Raw genomic sequence first — 17536 nt, 5'->3', positions numbered from 1 at the left:
AACATTAAGGCCCGTTCCACAATGACACGTAAACGGAACAGACGGAAACGGAGACGAAAACGGAGTGTTGTTCCGTTCCGTCCGTATTTTTCTCGTTCTACAATGCACGGACCCGTAAGAAATCTTTGCCAATAAGAAAGAGCGAGCGTGACGACACAGAAAACTATCAGTATCAAGTCAATAACCTGTTAAATCGAGATGTATGGTTGTTTACCTGCTAACATAGTAAGACAATGTTTTTTTTTTTTGCGTTGTGGCGGTAAAGTAGCGAATATTTTTGATTTTGAAATGGAGTTGGAAGAAGTATTAATTTTGATGCTATTTTTGAGCTCTTGCAATCAATTTTTGAGCTCAGGATTCAAGAGATTAAAACGTAAACGAAATCCACGTGCACAATTCAAAATTCAAACACAACTCTTATTTTGTTGTTTCCGTACAAAAAAAAAGCCGTCAACAAATACGGAAACCAACACTAATAACTTAAGTAACATGAACGTGCAACTGCAGCTTGACAACTGCAGTGAAAAAATAACGTGCTCCTAGGTCGAAGGGAGTAAGGTAAACAGAAGACCTCAGCACTGCCGAGCAGGTCCGTACGGGTCCGTATCCGTTTGCGTGCTATTGTAGAAGCTCTGTTCCGTGAAAACCGTCTTCGTTTTCGTGATCCGTCTCCGTTTCCGTGTCATTGTGGAACGGGCCTAAGAGTTCTCCTGTCCTGATATTCAAATGAATTTACTTAAGAGTGGGCAATGAGTGGCATAATGACGTCTTTGTTTAATAGTTTACTCAAGGCTCAGCCTCAATTAAATATTTGATTATAGCTTGTTTTGATTATTGCAGTTGTTTGTTAGCACATATTAAGAAAATGTAACTATAGCTATAGATAGTTGGCAAAATATATTATTTTACACTACAAATATTAATCTTCAACCACCGTCATGTAATTAAATGCAATTAGTCAAACATATTTTTAATTATAAATAAATCTTTGCCTTTTCTACAGCTCTAGATAACTTGATGATATCTGGGGACATAATTTGAAGGTGCTTGTAATTTATGTACTCTGTGCAGTGGGAAAATTCAACAAATTGCCTTTAAAATAAATTCTACGAGGCGAAAACTGAAAAGTGAACACTGTTTTGTGATGCCGAGCCTTAAGTAAATTTGTTATAAAAAAGTTAAAATTTCTGCTAGTAGTACATTCTATTTTTATGCACGAAAGATGCTTAAATAGCACCATTTTGCTCCTTAGAATACTTTTTTTTCTACCGGGGGAGAGCCCCCGAACCAGGGGCTAGCCAGGGGGGGGGGGGTTTAGCGGTTCAACCCCCCCCCCCCTCCTTAGTACAAAATCTTTAATTTCTTATTCATCACTCAAAGAAATTTCATATTGAAAAGTAATAATATTTTTACCGTTACAATATTTAATTTAAGTACTATTTAACACCTTAGAATTCAAATTTTCCCGGGGTAGGGCCCCCCTGACCCACCCCCGCCCATTTAATAGTGGGGACCATACTTAACCCCCCTCATTCACAAATCCTGGCTACGCCACTGCTCCGGACACACCCTTTGTTAAATCCACCACTTATAATGATACTCTCCTTTGCCCCCCACCCCCCCCCCCACCTATTAAATATTTGCTTCCTACGCGACTAAACGCACTTCAATTTAAGTTCTTTGTCACGGTCAGGAGAGCTATGAATATAAAAATGTTCAAGATAAGGAAAATTATTATCGTCAAGCAGCACATTCTTCTTTAGAATAGTAGCTCCACGGTTGTCCTATATGTCTTGTAAGTAAGCTCGTCTTTACATGTTCTACCATGTCTTTTTAAGCTATTTCTTCGCGTAAACTACTTGCTACACAGAACACAATTTATCATTTTGCGTAATGGGTTTTTAACACTCATTCTTCTCGTGTTTAGCCATTTTTCTCAGGACAAACTCCTTGCTGCAGTATCTACAGCAGTTTATTTATGATACAGCAGCAGACAACGAACCAGGATCAATGTTAGCTTTTAGACTAATATTCTATACAAAATGAGAGTTTTAAATTGGAACATTTTCTTAGATAGAATTTTCAATATTTAATCAGCTAGAGTTAATGAAACACAGTAGTATATAATAGTTCTCCCTGCCACTGGGTCCTGGGTGTGGATTGCGTGGATTGTGATGTCACGTCGGTCATCTTGGATTGTGACGTCACGGTAGCCATCTTGGATGGTCGTGACCTTGACCTTTGACCTTGACCCCGACGGCCATTTTGGATCCGCCATCTTGGATCCGCCATTTTGGATGACGTCATTTTGTTTTCTCAAACATTCCATCATAGTGTTTTCCGCCATTTTGAAATATGACGTCACCGTTGCAATTTCTGTTACGACCGCCATCTTTAAAATCTTTATTTATTATCCGATTTTAATGAAAAATATTAAAAATTAATAAAAAATTCAATTAATAAAATTTGAGTAAAAAATATTGAAAAAAACAAACATTTATGACACGGAGCTCGGAGTCCTGGTTCGAACCCGACGAGTGCAAAAAAATAAAAATGGCTGCCGATCCTTCCCTCACAGTGGATGCTGGCAGACTGACCCCCACCGCTTTTTACCATGCATATATATCGTCACCTAGTATGACGTCATGTCCGCCATCTTGTCTTCGTTTGCTGGAAGCCATCATCATGGTATCGTCGGCTAGAGTGTGCTGATGCCATGTTAGTTTAATTCTTACCCGCTAGAGTGCAGTAATAATTTATTACTGTGTCACCCGCCATCTTTAAATGTGGGCGCTATCTTGAAAATCCGTAATTTTTATGCTAGAAATGCGGGAAAAATTTCAAAATTCATTAAAAAATTAACTCATTAATTTACATATTGATTCGATCGATTCCCGACCTTGGTTCGATCCCTGGACGGTGCAAAACATTTAATTTTATTAAAAAAATATAATTTCAATAAACCATGAACAAAATTCTTAAAGTGACTTAAGCGACAGGTTTGAGAAAATAAAAACACCACAAGTTCTTTTAAAAAACTTTTATTACATAAATTCTACACTACTACAAGTACAAAAAATACACAGACAAATTACTAAAGTTTTGTGGATTTCTCGATTTCTGCATCAGCCACCCACGAATTAAAGCGAGGTGGAAAGCCCCACCACTTGACGTAGGATCGTCCATTTCTTCGTTTTATAATCTTCTCCAACAAGTACGTATCGGGACACATCGTAGGCTAAATCTCTTCGGCATAGAAGCCGCCACGGATAGGTTTGTGGTCCAAATCTTCAAGGTAGTAGGTCCTGGGCTCTGGTTCACGAACATGTGTCACACGGAAAAGTTCGGGACTCCAGTTTGCAGTGAAACCTTTCTCGAAGATACCTTTCTGCTTGGAGATTCGCACAATGTCACCGACGTTAGCTTTACGCTTTCGTGTATCTTTCTTCTTCGTGTTGGAAAACACTGTTTGAAGAAGCAATTGTCCGTTACGTCCTTTGGCTTCATTTTCGTGGTAGAATGCACCGTGGAATTATACTCGCTTATTAGTTTCGGCAAGATGTCAAGCCACTTGTAATTTCCGTTAGCCATAAACTGTCGCCACATCTTGGAACGCAAATTTCTGTTAAAAATTTCGACAACGGAGGCTTTGACGTTACTAAATGTATAGTAGTGTTTGATGCCATACTTCTTCATCAAAGCCTTGAAGGTAGCATTGTAGAATTCTTTCCCGAGGTCCGTTTGCAGATGCGTTGGTACACGTCCACCCTGCAAAATATTGTTCATGGCCTTGGTTACTTCAGTTGCAGTCTTTGATTTTACAGGTCTCGCCCAAGCGAACTTGCTATAAACACCGATGACTATCAACTTGTACTTGAAACCTTTATTCAATCGGGAATATGGTATCATCTCAACAAGGTCCGCCTGGAATAAATCATCAATTCCGCGAACTATGACTTTGCGACGAAGGTATTTTCGTCTAGCAGGAGCATGAAGTTCGCGAGCGATTCCTGTTCGATTAATTGTATATAGCCGGCTTCCCTCAGTTCCTCAAGTATGGAGACTATTTCGTTGATGTGCGAATAGTTTCCTACACTAAGCGAAGCATGTAGAATTCTAAGGCGATCAACTAATTCATTGGGGTCGTCCCAATATACATAGTCAAATATCTGATCACTTTCTAGCTTTTTTAAACCTTCTCCATGTATTGTTAGTTCACTGAAGAGATTAGCGAGAATGTCGATTTTTTCATGATCTTCGTCTTTATTTACACCACTATCCCGAAAATGTGCATTGTTTATCTCTAGCAGTTATGTACTCTTGTTAAGTCTTTGTGAGAATATCTTTTAGGCTCCCTGCGAAACAGAAATTCGTACAGACCCGGAGTCCCGCGCGTTTTGAACTCTGCTACGCGCACGATATTTCCTGGTAGAAAGTCTATTTCTTTAGCACCGAGGAACCACTTATTATGTTTTCTGTACACTCCATAGGTCGTGTCATTATTCCGACTCGTAAACGATATCAGATATGGCCGGACCATTGCATTAACTTGGTGCCCCTTTTTGGGTATTTTTTCTTGTGTATGGACTCTGTACTCGTCAAGTCCTCTTCTTCTCGATCTGGTTCATACTTTCTCTTCTTTACAGTTGGCATTTCATCTTCAACTTCTGTCTTCACATTGATGGCTGGTTCTTCCTTATTTTTAAGTTCGTCGAGGTGACTAGTGATTGGTTTAAATATCTCCTCATTTTCCATCTCACGTGCAAGTCTGGTTCGTCTAGCAAGTAGATATTTTTCACGAACAGACTGTATAGCTCGATGAAGGTCACTGGCGAGGTCCGACATTGTACTGGCTGAAAACATATTGCAAGACCTCCTTTTAAACTTTTTTATTCGTTCGCAGAAACTTCTTTCTTGTGTTTGACCAAATCTGAATTTGTTGACAAGTGAGTTAGTGTTACTTCCAGACTACTTTGAAAAGTCCTCAAATCGTCACGTCTTTGTATATTCGATACTTCGATCATGTCGCGAATGCGAGAATCCGAGGCTTCCACACGCTGGTCGATGGCAAAGAGATACTCTAGTAATTCGTTTTTCACACTTTCTACTTTTTGAGCCAGCAGCGAAATGTATTTGCGGATAAAGTCATGAGACTTGAGAGCAATACGTATGTTTCGACTGCTGCGTCCAAATTTGGAAATGCTATGACTCATGTTTGACGATAAACTGTACGAAATCACGTCTGTACCTGCCCTTATATAGAGGCCAGTCTTTGACTATAACTAGGAATCCGTGTTCTTCTTTCCAACACAAGGAGCACATGTCTTTGAATTCCTGGAATGTCATGTCGGTGTTTACGTGATCGTCACAAGCGTGACGCCAATTAAGTTCGTCCATGCGAAAAAGCACTATGACATTCGCGTTGTCTCGTAGGATATGTTTTGGAATACGACTGTACGTCTGACACAGGTAAACACAGTCTACCTTGATGTGTCTGCCCATGGAAAAGTACTCTTGTATTATGCCTTGCTTCCTTCACATTACATCGTCGAAAACAAACACGGAATTGGCTTTTGTTTCGCTCGGAAGTACCACATCCGCATTATCATTAAACGTGAAATACTCCAGACCATCCACCGATTGTAGAACCATAGCTAGGCGCTAGTACTTTGGCTGCAGCAACGGTTTTGAATAGAGGTAAACATTTTAGAACCTAAGACCGTTTTGTTCTTCTAATAAACTCAGTAGAACGCACGTTTTACCGCAGTTGGACGGACCCGCCATTATGCATCGTACAGCAGAAGGAAACAGTAAGCCATGTCGTGATTCACGCGCACTAAATACATCGTCTTGCGTAATGCGCACGGGCAAACACACTTCTTGCCTGACGACTTGCATTGTACTGACGAAATTGTATAAAATCAAACACATTTATACTTTCTGGCCAGTTGTGCGTAATGACTCAAAGAGGTAAGAACAAAAAACACACCGGTGCAGGACTCGTGAATTCGGTGATAAACAATCTGCCATTCGAGCTACACATTCCCGGCTACAGATTCTGCGGCCCCGGCACTAAACTAGCTAAAAGGTTAGCTCGCGGTGACGTGGGCATTAATTCTCTCGACGAAAAGTGCAAGCAGCACGATATCGCATATTCATTAAGCAAGGATCTGGAATCCAGACACCGGGCCGACGAGATATTGGCACAGGAAGCCGAAGATATAAGTAAATCGTCGAACGCGGGACTAGGAGAGAAAATCGCAGCCTGGGGCGTTTCCAAAATCATGAAGGCAAAGACCAAATTAGGACTGGGTGCTCGTCGAACCAGCTCCATCAAGTCAAAGACTAACTCACGCAAGACCAAACGCAAGACTGGTGCAGGCGTGCAAAAAGCAAAGCAAAAATTACAGACTCTTGACAAGAAGATTATAGGAGGATTTCTTCCTTTGTTTTGCCTGCATTGGGTGCTCTCGGAGGCCTCATCGGTGCAACGAGCGGTATAGTGCGGGCAGTCAACACTTCGAAGAATGAGCGCAAGCAGTTAAAAGAAGCACAGCGACACAGTGCCAGCATGGAAGCCATTGCATTGGTAAAAAAAACGGTGCAGGACTGTACTTGCAACCTCACAAATCAGTTCGAGGCATGAGGAAGAAACGAAAAAAAAATCCTAATTTCTTTGCCGAAACGTCCGCTCACCAATATAGATTTGATCAGGTACGCTCGAAAACTGAAAATACCAAATTTCCGTGGCGTGTTTATGCGATACACTTTACCCAGCAAGCCAAAGACACGTGAGCGGGCCATAATTAATTTAGATACGTCTGCGGGTCGCGGTACGCACTGGGTGGCTTATGTAAAGACTGGAAAAAGGGCCGAGTACTACGATAGTTTTGGAAATTTACGGCCTCCGCCAGAACTTAGGCGGTACATGGGTCGAACCACTACATTGTTCTACAATTACGAAACCGAACAGAGGCCTAATCAAACAAACTGCGGACACTTGTGTCTTCGCTTTTTAACAAACAAAAATTACCTGACAGCTAAAAATTGCTACTAAAAGGTTGTGCAGTGATGATAATTTATTAGTCATGTCAATAACACTTACCAAGACAGGTCACGCATCTGAGCTGCAGGCGGTTCATTTCCCGCCTCTGGCTTTAGACGGAGAATGGTGTATCGGACTCGTAGATTTTCAAACGTATAATGCCATACCTAATATCGACGAAGAAAATTGCAAGATCTGCTTCCTGAAAAGCGATGGGACCGCTCATGAAATACAGTTACCTGTTGGCTCTTACGAAATTGACGACATTGCAAATTACATTAGGGATATGTTACCACAGGATGTAGACTTTCAACTGCGTGGAAATCCAAACACTCAAAAAAGAATTCTAACATGCAGGGAAAATGTCGACTTTACGAAACCCGGGACCATAGGTACGATGCTTGGATTCGAATCAAAGGTGTATGATACAGGAAGAACGTACGAATCTACACGCGCAGTAAACATTTTGCCTGTGAATGTCATAAGAATAAACTGTAATTTAGCAAGTGGAACGTATCTCAACGGAAGACTAAGCAATATGCTGCACGAGTTTTAGCCGATGGTCCCGCCAGGATATAAACTGGTAGAAGTACCGCAAAGTATCATTTACGTTCCAGTCGTCGTGAAGTGCGCACACGAAGTCGTCGTCAGAATCGTTGACCAGCGAGGACGATTGGTGAATTTTCAAGACGAAGAAATTACATTACGTCTGCACTTGAAGCGATGGGCATAAAGTTCGTAACACCGAACAGTTATAAAAGAAATCGCATTGGCGTGAATATGAACAGTTCTCTACCAGACATCGGTGCATTAACACCTGACAGCATAAAGTATCTTCTTAGTATTGGACAAGTGCCGAATAAATATGAAAGACGAAATCCTCAACGTGGAAGATCCGGTCATTTTTGATGACAGCATTACGAAAATGGAATTGCACGAGTACCAGCCTTTCCTGCTCGGACCGTACGCAATACCATCGGAAGTACGCATTGCTGTACAGCACCAAGATATCTGTACTTTACCTTCACAGTCATTTCTGCGTATAAGAGGCACGCAGAAAAAAGCGGATGGTACGCATCCGACAACGACGTCAATATCCTGCAATGGTATTCTTCACCTAATCGAGCACATTACATATGTACACAATGGCGTCGAGGTAGACCAGACGAGAGATGTAGGCATATTATCTGCTATGAAAAATTACCTTTCGCTCACGCCAAATGAACTGTCTGCTGCAAAGATGGCCGGTTGGGCTCTCGAGGATGAATATAAGCTTCCGGTTTATGCCGAAGGCAAGTTCGAAGTTTGTGTTCCTCTGTCCATGCTTCTTGGATTCACTGAGGACTACAAGCATATAATCATTAATTCGAAACAAGAGCTCGTACAGCTTATAGCCAACACGCACATTAATGCAATTGTCGCCGCTGCAGAAAACCCTCAAGATGTCTCGCTAACACTACAGTCTATCGAGTGGATGCTGCCCCACATCCAAGTGAGCACTGTTGAACGAGTCAAGATGTTGAATAACATAGAAAATGGCAAGTACTTCGATGTGCCATTCCGATCCTGGAGCCTGGAAACTTATCCTGGCCTGCCTCATAGTCAGCGTATCAATTGGATAGTAATGTCCAGCTTCGCTACGGAAGAACCAAGATACTTCATCGTCGGGCTTCAGACCGGAAGACAGCTCAATGCAGGAGTAAGTCGGTCTGTATTAGATAACTGTCAAATACATAATGTAAAAATATTTTAAAACAGCGAAAGTTATCCTACGTTGACATGAAAATGGATTTTGAAAGTGGAAGATTTCTTCTCGCATATCGAATGTACGCCAAGTTTCAGCAAGCTTACTATGGGCGGAGACAGTCACCGATACTGAGTCCCGACAGTTTCAAGAACAAGGCTCCGTTAATGGTGTTTGACGTTTGCAAACAGGATGATTGAATAAATTCAAACATCATCGACTGTAGGATCGAGATAATGACTAGCGGAAATATTCCACCAAATACCTATGCTTTTTGTCTGATACTTCACGATCGGCTTGCATTGTACAATTGTCGATACAAACTTGTGAAAATTCTGACATAAATACTGTTTCGTTTTCGATGATAAATTAGTTACGACCGAGCATTGCTAGCGACAAGATGTACTGCAACCTGCAAGGTTTCCAGAGTCAAAATGGATTCGTGCTCAAGGAAATTAGCATCACCTCCGGAGACAAGACTCGAACTCGCACGTTCCGACCTCCATATCCTTGGAAACTACTAGACGAAAAAAGTAAACGGTCGAATGAATGGCTATGTAAATATTATCACGGACTAGAGTGGGACGAAGGAAAAATTCCGTACCACCAAGTGAAAAACACTATTGAAGATTTACTAGTTCAAATGAAATAATCTACGTTGCCGGACCTGAACAGAAGAAATGGCTGAGCAAGTTGTGTGATGCACCTGTTGAAATTGTAGACCTACAGACCGACTACTGCTGTCCTTCCCTGCGCAAGCTTTGTGCAATATACGATGTGCAGCCACGTGACAAGTTTGAACGTGTCTGTGCCTGTACAAACTCGCAGTTAATGCAGAAACGGCACCAACAGTGTTAGTAGGAGCCTGCATATATAAAAGGCGTACATCCGTACGTGCCTTCAGTTGTCGTTCGATTTGCAAGAAGATGTTTACGTTTCATCCTGCTAACGTGTACATGAGCGTAAGACCTAGCTTCAGCAGTGTCAAGTTCAGCTTCTGGGATTCCGGGTATCTACGTACATATACAGAAACCTGTGATGGAGGCGCTCAGCATTGACGGTTTGTGAACTTTTCTGTGTCCTACGAACTGACTCAGCAGCTGGTTGATTGTTGCGAACCTGGAAACTGTGCCGTCTATCACATGAGACCACACACAATCCTTCCTGCGAGCATCGCTGAGGTAGTCGCCTTGTCTGCATGTGCAACACCAAACATGGGCGTGTTGCAACCTGTTGCGACCTGTGATGGTTCTACGCAGACGTCCAAACGGTGTGCGTCTCGTCGTCGCATTTCAGGCAGTGAATCTGTCCCTTCTAGTACTGAGCCAAAGCCCAGCTGTAGACGTGGTCACAGAAGTCATCGACCATGTCTTGTCGGAGTTGTCGACGTCGCAGAAGATGACCAGCTGGAAACCTGTATTCCTGATCCTGTGACCTGCGAACCAGTTGGAACCGGAGTCGACGAGGCAGTTCGTGCGTCATTAAAGACTTTGCTTGCAAAAATGCTTGATTCCTTAACCTAATATGTATTTATGTAATTTTTATAAATAAATGTGTAAAACTTGAACTCGTGTGTTTTTTATTTCTATAATTTTTAGGTACCTAATAAAAAAAATTTAAATACAGACAATATTTTGACTCATGTAGTACTTATTCCAGTAGACCGCGGGTAGATAAGCGAGGTTCAGACGAGTGGTCCTCAGTTCACCTCTGGCCGCGGTGCAGTACGGACTTGCTCTCTTCAGTAAGTTTCGTGAGATTTAGTTACTTCTCCAATGTCGACCGGGGTAGACTGTTTACCGGCAGCAGCAGTGGGACCTCGATGGCAGCAAAGATGTTGATGTAGATCCCGATACCGGCTGCAGAAGAGACCACGACAGCGGAGAGCTCAATGGCTGCGGTGTCGACAGATGTGGAGATCCCGGTACCGACTGCAGAGGAGACATCGATACGTGCTGTTCCATCATCAGCTGAAGTGTCGCCAGCAACATTGAATACTTAATAATGAATTAATGAAGAGCGATCATTGCGTCAGTGCAAATACTGTGGTGCATCAATAACCTGCAGTAGGTCTCTGACAATCTCTCGAGAGACATATAAGTGCGACAAATGCGATAAGGTTTTTTCGCATTGTAACAGTCTGGATAGTCACAAGATTATGTGCATAGGAAAAGAATCAAGTGCTAGTATGCTTCCATACCATCAGACATCCTCATTTATTGCTTTACCGTAGGGCAATAGTCAACAAAAGAGCAGTAGTAAATTGCCAAAAATTGAAGGACCAGTTTTGTTTTAAATGGAGTATTTTGGCAAGATTTGTCGAGGGAAGTCATCAAAACCATGTTGATAAGAGGTATTATGCTTTGGAGAATAGGTACAACTTTGATGGACTGTGCTATCCGCCACCATTAAATCAGATAAAAGTTTTTGTGAAAAATAACCCTGAAGTCTCAGTTAATGTGTATGCGCTAAATGAGGATAATAAGATGTGTCCGATTCGGGTAACCAAACAAGAAAGAAAAAATCATTTCGATTTGTTGCTTGTGACAAATGAAAGCGGTGCTGCACACTACTGCTACATCAAAAACTTCTCCCGACTTGTGAGACCCCAGGTTACAAAACATCAACATTAGATTTATGTGTGTAAGATGTGCTTTAAGTATTTCGCTAATCGACCGCGGAAAACAGGACTCACAGCTATAGAGTGTCTTGAACAGCACAAGATTAAATGTGGAAATAAATCTTGTACAGAGTTTGATTAGGTTGAGCAAAACTTTGGTAATTTGTCTGTGTATTTTTTTGTACTTGTAGTAGTGTAGAATTTATGTAATAAAAGTTTTTTAAAATAACTTGTGGTGTTTTTATTTTCTCAAACCTGTCACTTTTGGGGTATTTTTTAAAAATATAGTTGTTTTGTATCACCCAGGGATCGAACCAAGTATCGATTCTGTAGGTGGATTAGTGATTGATTTTTTTATAAATTTAAGGGTCAATAAATACAAATATCCAAGATGGTAGTCGTAATGGATTATAGACTGACGGTAGTAGTTGATTTTAAGTCACTTTAAGAATTTTGTTCATGGTTTATTGAAATTATATTTTTTAAATAAAATTAAATGTTTTGCACCATCCAGGGATTGAACCAAGGACGGGAATCGATCGAATCAATATGTAAATTAATGAGTTAATTTTTAAATGAATTTTTCTCAGGGCATTAGGTGCTTCATCACGGTGTTTGTTCTTGTCACCAGCTTCAGAGTCACTGTCGCAATCATCGTAGAAGTAAGCGTCTTCACCAGGTTTACTGTAAGAATTCGAAATCGATGACGTGAAGCTTCTTCATAGTCTACAAGCTTCCTGGAGGATCTACTTGAGATGTGGTTGAATATATTCTCAATTTTCATGGTAATGATACTTCCATCGTCTTGGTGTTCTTTCGATTGTGCTTCCTTTTTAGATTGTGCTTCTGATCGTGCTTCGTTTTCCTAAATTTTCTTCCAAATTTGCTTTCTTATTGTTGATTATGTTTCCGATTATGCTTTTCTTTTGTTTATGCTTCTTTTTTCTGAATGTGTTTCCAAATGTGCTTCCTTTTTCGGAATATGATAACAAATTTGCTTCCTTTTTCGTAATGTGAAAACAAATTTGCTTCTTTTTTGTCGAATGTGCTTCCAAATGTACTTCCTTTGTTGATTATGCTTCCGATTGAGCTTCCTTTTTTGATTGTTCTTCCGATTTTGCTTCCTTTTTCTGAATGTGGTTCCAAATTGCTTCCTTTTCGTTGATTGTGCTTCCGATTGTGCTTCCTTTTTAGTACGAGCTTCTTTTTTTGACGAAAATGCGCATCGATAAGTCTGTACTCCGGACATGATTGGTCTCATGGTACGGAGACAACTGGTCTGTATGCCTGACATTGAACATGACTTGTTTAAAATGTTGGTCGAATATCAACGAATATTAGCTCTTTGTTCGGAGACGCTTGGCTTATACGTCTAATATTGTACATTACGTGGTTCTAAGATATTCCATGCATAGAAAAAAATTAGACACCAATGGTAGGCACAGTGACAACGTATAAATTTCTCGGACAGGTATCATGTATCGAGTAATTTTTCGTAGAGAAAATGATTAATAAACTCCACTGAAGGTAATAGAAAACAGAATTTAAAATTTATTTTAAATTTAAGATACTCTTATTATTGGACCAGAATCAAACCAAGGACTCGAATCGATCTAATCAATAATAATTTTAATAAGTAATTCTTTTGATGATTTTTGTAAATTTTGAAATTTTGAGGAATAAAACGGGTAATTTTCCCTCAAAACAGGAATTTTCCCCTCGAAATAGAGAAATTTCTAGTCATTTGAATCATTTTTGAGGAATTTTGAGTTCAAGATGGCCGAATTCTTACTATTGACAAATCACAGCTAAGTAAGCCACTAAATCGTAGTCCCATAAGAAATACATTCCGCCAGACTTTGCTTTTTTTTTTATCTATTACACTATAAACTGGTTTGAGAAGGTGGTGTAGGAGCTGCGGGCGACAGAGTATTGTGAAATTGTATTCCGGAATTGGTTATGTTGCATTTTGAGATTTAAATAATAATGTATTTTGCAAATAGTTAGGTTATAGATATGATCTGGAAAAACGAAGCGATAAAACAATGTTACACATTAAGCAAATTTTTAATTTTATACAAAAAATTAAAAAAAAGTTAATCATATTATAATTTTTCGCTCCCGCATGTAATTATATTCAAGCCAGTAAATATGTTTATATTCCACATTACAACAAAAGTAATTGCTTTGTTAGCACTTGTGAGTTTGCGTGGTATTATTTACAGCTTTTGTACTTCGTACACCCACGACGGAACGCACCACAAATACGGGTGCAGACGGTCCAAAAGGTCCAGAAGGTGCATAACAAGCAGAATGTGCAGAACGTGCAGAAGGTACAGCCCACGCGAACAGAGCTAGCGGCGCGGCGGGACACTCACAGAGGCAGCAGACGCCGTATCCCTTGGCGCATGTGCCCCCGGCACGTCCTCCACGTGCCGCGCACTCGGCCGCGTGCAAGCACGTGCCGTTAATGCCGGCCGCTGTGTTGCACGCCGTGTTCTGGAAGCTGACGATCGTGAACAGGCTGAGGACTGTAACACACACACACACTCACGTTTTATTTCTGTTGCGGTCACATGGCGCACAAGCCAATGAGAGAAGAGTAGGTTGCAATTTTCACGGGACTTGAGAACAGTTTATATTTATTAATCATATTGTAGCATGAAATTGTTGGGATATAACTATGCAATTAATACTTTTACTTAGAAAATGTTTCTAGCAATAAATATAATTACAAAAAAATATTTCAATTGTTATCTAAAAATTTCACACAAACCAAATTATTTTATAGGTTTGTTGAAAAACTGTTCCCACAAACTGCTGGTCTGACGTCACGGGATAATCATTTGGTAGTTAATAATTTATAATCATTTAGTAGTGTTTACTAACACTATCATTAATTTTCGGATGCATCAGTAAATTTGACTGGCTAAAATTAACAGTAAGATTTCTTAAGCGTAGTGATCTTCTATGCACTCGCTTATTATTTTTGATTGTAAACCCAGCCTCTGGCTCGTTCTACAATGAAACGTAAGCGGACACAGCTCTCGTATGCGAACACCTAAATCAAGGAGCAAAGTTAAGTTTCTTGGCTTGTGGGATTAAGCAACGTCGAGTGCGAAGGTTTCACCGACGTTTCGGTGGACATTGCAGTCGCCATCATCCACAACCCAAGAAACTTCAGTCCATGGCCGCGAAAGCTTGCGGTCTTTATTCTCGTTACACATTATGTTCATCAATAATTTGTGGTCATTATATATGTAATTCCCGACGGTGTCATGTTTTCGTGACTGAAAAATTTTTTTTAATCAAAAGAATATTACGTAACCGTGATATTCAATCTCATTGGTTGCCATTCGTTAGGTTTCCGCGCACTGTGGAAGCAGAAGACGGACAAGGAATCCTAATTATTTTGCGCTTCCGAGATCCGTTTCCAGTAGTAGGTATATATTGAGGACTCCGAGCGCAGGGTTTAAGGAGAGAATGGTAAGGATGGTGTCTGCCATATTGGATTGTGACATCACGGCAGCCATCTATGATGACCTTTGACCTTGATCTTGATGTAATATGCCTAGCATAGTTATATACGTATTTGTAACAGATATATATGATAATACTATTATTATGGAAGGCATACTATATATTTATATTAATCGTATAAATGTACCATTGAGTGAACTAGATTTTCAAGACATCCTTTGGTTTTCTCAGTGTGCTCCTGATTATTACTTTCAATATTTTGTTAGTTTTCTCCGTGTGTTCCTGATTATTCCTGTCTATATTTAGTGTGTTTTCCCCGTGTGATTCAGGTTATTTCTGAGAAAACAATCCCTCTATGTAAATTCTCTTCGTAATGAGACAAGCTTTTTTATTCAGAGTTTCGCTTACATAGTGAATTACTGTTACCAAATTAAAATTACAAAATTATAATCAGGCGGAATTCAAAAAAAGAGAGTCAATTACTATGTGTTGAAACGGCTGAGAAACACTATCATGCATAATGAACTTCCTTCTCCTTGATGCCTAGCGAAGCCCTCTTTCTCCTACTAGCGTGAGAGAGCATCCCGCATCCCACATAAAAATAAATAATATTTACCTCAACACACCACATGGCGTCATCTGTTGGCAGGAATAGGAAATATTTGCAACAAGTTTCTTCAGTGGGATAAATAACTCTCGCTGACGAAATATTAAAAATTATATTTAAGAAAATGTTCCAATTTAAAACTCTCTCTCAGTTTGCATCTGGTATTAGTCTTAGAAGCTAACACGGATCCTGGTTCGTTGACTGCAGCTGTATCAAAAGGACACCGTTGTAGATATTGCAGCAATGAGTTTACCTTGAGAAACAATGCTTAAAATCATGAGAGGAGCGAGTGTATTTTATGTCCTTGGCAAAAACCATTTAGTTGTAGTCAGTGTCAGGAATCCTTTGGTCGAAAATATTTCTTGAATAACCATCGCAAGAACTGTATAACTAAGTTGACTAAAGATAACGAGGTCAGGTCTATGACACCAAGGAAATGGAATGAAATATTATATGACTATAATTTTAACAAAGAATGTAAAAATTCTAATGTTAAAAATAATATCTCAGATAATTTTAATGATTTAAAATTGAAAACTTTCGAAGAATGTAGCAACTTAATAGGAAATCAAAAGATGTTTACACCAAATTCTAGTCGCCTCCATTAAATTTTTAACAATAAAGAACGACCTGACGCTGACAAGATCGAATATTGCGATGAAACACTTTAAACTGACATAATCAAAGACTGTGATTACACTTCTGAGGCTGACACGATCGAAGACTGAGATGAAACACTTAAAGCTGGCGAGAACGAAAACTGTGATGAAGCCCTGAGACAAAAATGATGGAAACGTGATCAAATAAATTATTCTGATAAAGCTTACAATGATCAATGGGACGATAGTGATCAGATTTCGTGAAATAAAAGAATCACACATTTATAATAAACATGCATGGAATATGGCAGCAGAAGAGATTAATTACTCATCATGGATACTGAAATATTGGTTGACAGATTAAGAACTCTACATGCTTCGCTTTATGCAGGAAACTATTCGCACATCAAAGAAGTAACCCTAATACTCAAATAATTGAGGGAAGCTGGCTACATAGAATAACGACTTACTTTACTTGTGAGCCGGCAGACCGACGTAATGGCGGATATTTTGAAGTGCCCGCCGCGGGATGAGAGATTGATTTCCCCTCCTATAGGTCTCCCTTACTCCTCCTGAATTGGATCCGTCCACTCTGCGCATGCGCCGACGTCACATCAAGTTTATATAAGCTCGTAAATTTGGTTGGCTCCTTCTTCTCCGGCGTAACTTTGTAACTGACATGACATAGTCTGGTTAGGTCGTGATGGCAGTTGGGTGTCTGGGCAGCACTTAGCGTGAGTACGGATCGTAGGAACGTTTATCTAGTCAATTCGTTTCGGCACGCCCTTAGAAATTGATTTGAATGTAACTTTTATCTTTTATGTACAAGTTAATGAACATGTTGCCCGAGCGACATTTCGATTAGGCTTTTTATGATGCATTGGTTTAGTCTGCTATGTCATTTTAGACTAATATACATAAAGTATTTTCTATCGTAATTTAAATGGAGTTTACTTGCAATCAATTTGGTTGCGTAATAAATTAGCACTCTAGGGTACTGTTTAGATTCGGCAAACTGCTGATGCTTGTTTAATGTTGAGTTACATTCTGGTTAATGATATGTAACTTTCTTAATTTCCTTTATATGAGATAAACACATAGTCAACTTCCTACAATTGTACTGTATTTGCGGCTACATGAGGGTTGTAACAAATATGATTTAGCTAATTTTATATGCTGTGTGTACTTTTGCTATTTTATGGGTGTATGACCTGTTCCAGGTCATGATTTTAGATTTATATTAAACACTGATCAACTTTTAGACATTTTCAATCGTTTAACTTTCACGAAATGAAAAATATATATAGTTGCATACTTTTTGCATAATTAGCTGCCAAAGTTACATTTATAACCTTTTTGGGTTGTGCAAATAACGAGAATTTAATTTATTGCAGAACTGAAACTTTTTAGGATTAACTGCAATGCCACTGGCTACTTCAAG

General features: G+C 39.8%; 1 protein-coding gene across 1 annotated transcript in view; it reads right to left on the bottom strand.

Annotated features, from left to right (window-relative positions):
• The window catches only part of LOC134528890 (uncharacterized), a 71358-nt gene that overhangs the window by 28451 nt on the left and 25371 nt on the right, over positions 1-17536 (bottom strand). Inside the window, exon 2 of the mRNA XM_063362557.1 lies at positions 13788-13940. Coding sequence (XP_063218627.1) covers positions 13788-13940 — 153 coding nt within the window. The remainder of the gene's footprint in view (positions 1-13787; positions 13941-17536) is intronic.

The sequence above is a fragment of the Bacillus rossius genome, chromosome 2 (assembly GCF_032445375.1).
Source record: "Bacillus rossius redtenbacheri isolate Brsri chromosome 2, Brsri_v3, whole genome shotgun sequence".
Lineage (NCBI taxonomy): Eukaryota > Metazoa > Arthropoda > Insecta > Phasmatodea > Bacillidae > Bacillus > Bacillus rossius.
Note: the sequence above shows the minus strand (reverse complement) of the source record. Positions and strands in the feature narration are given on the sequence as shown.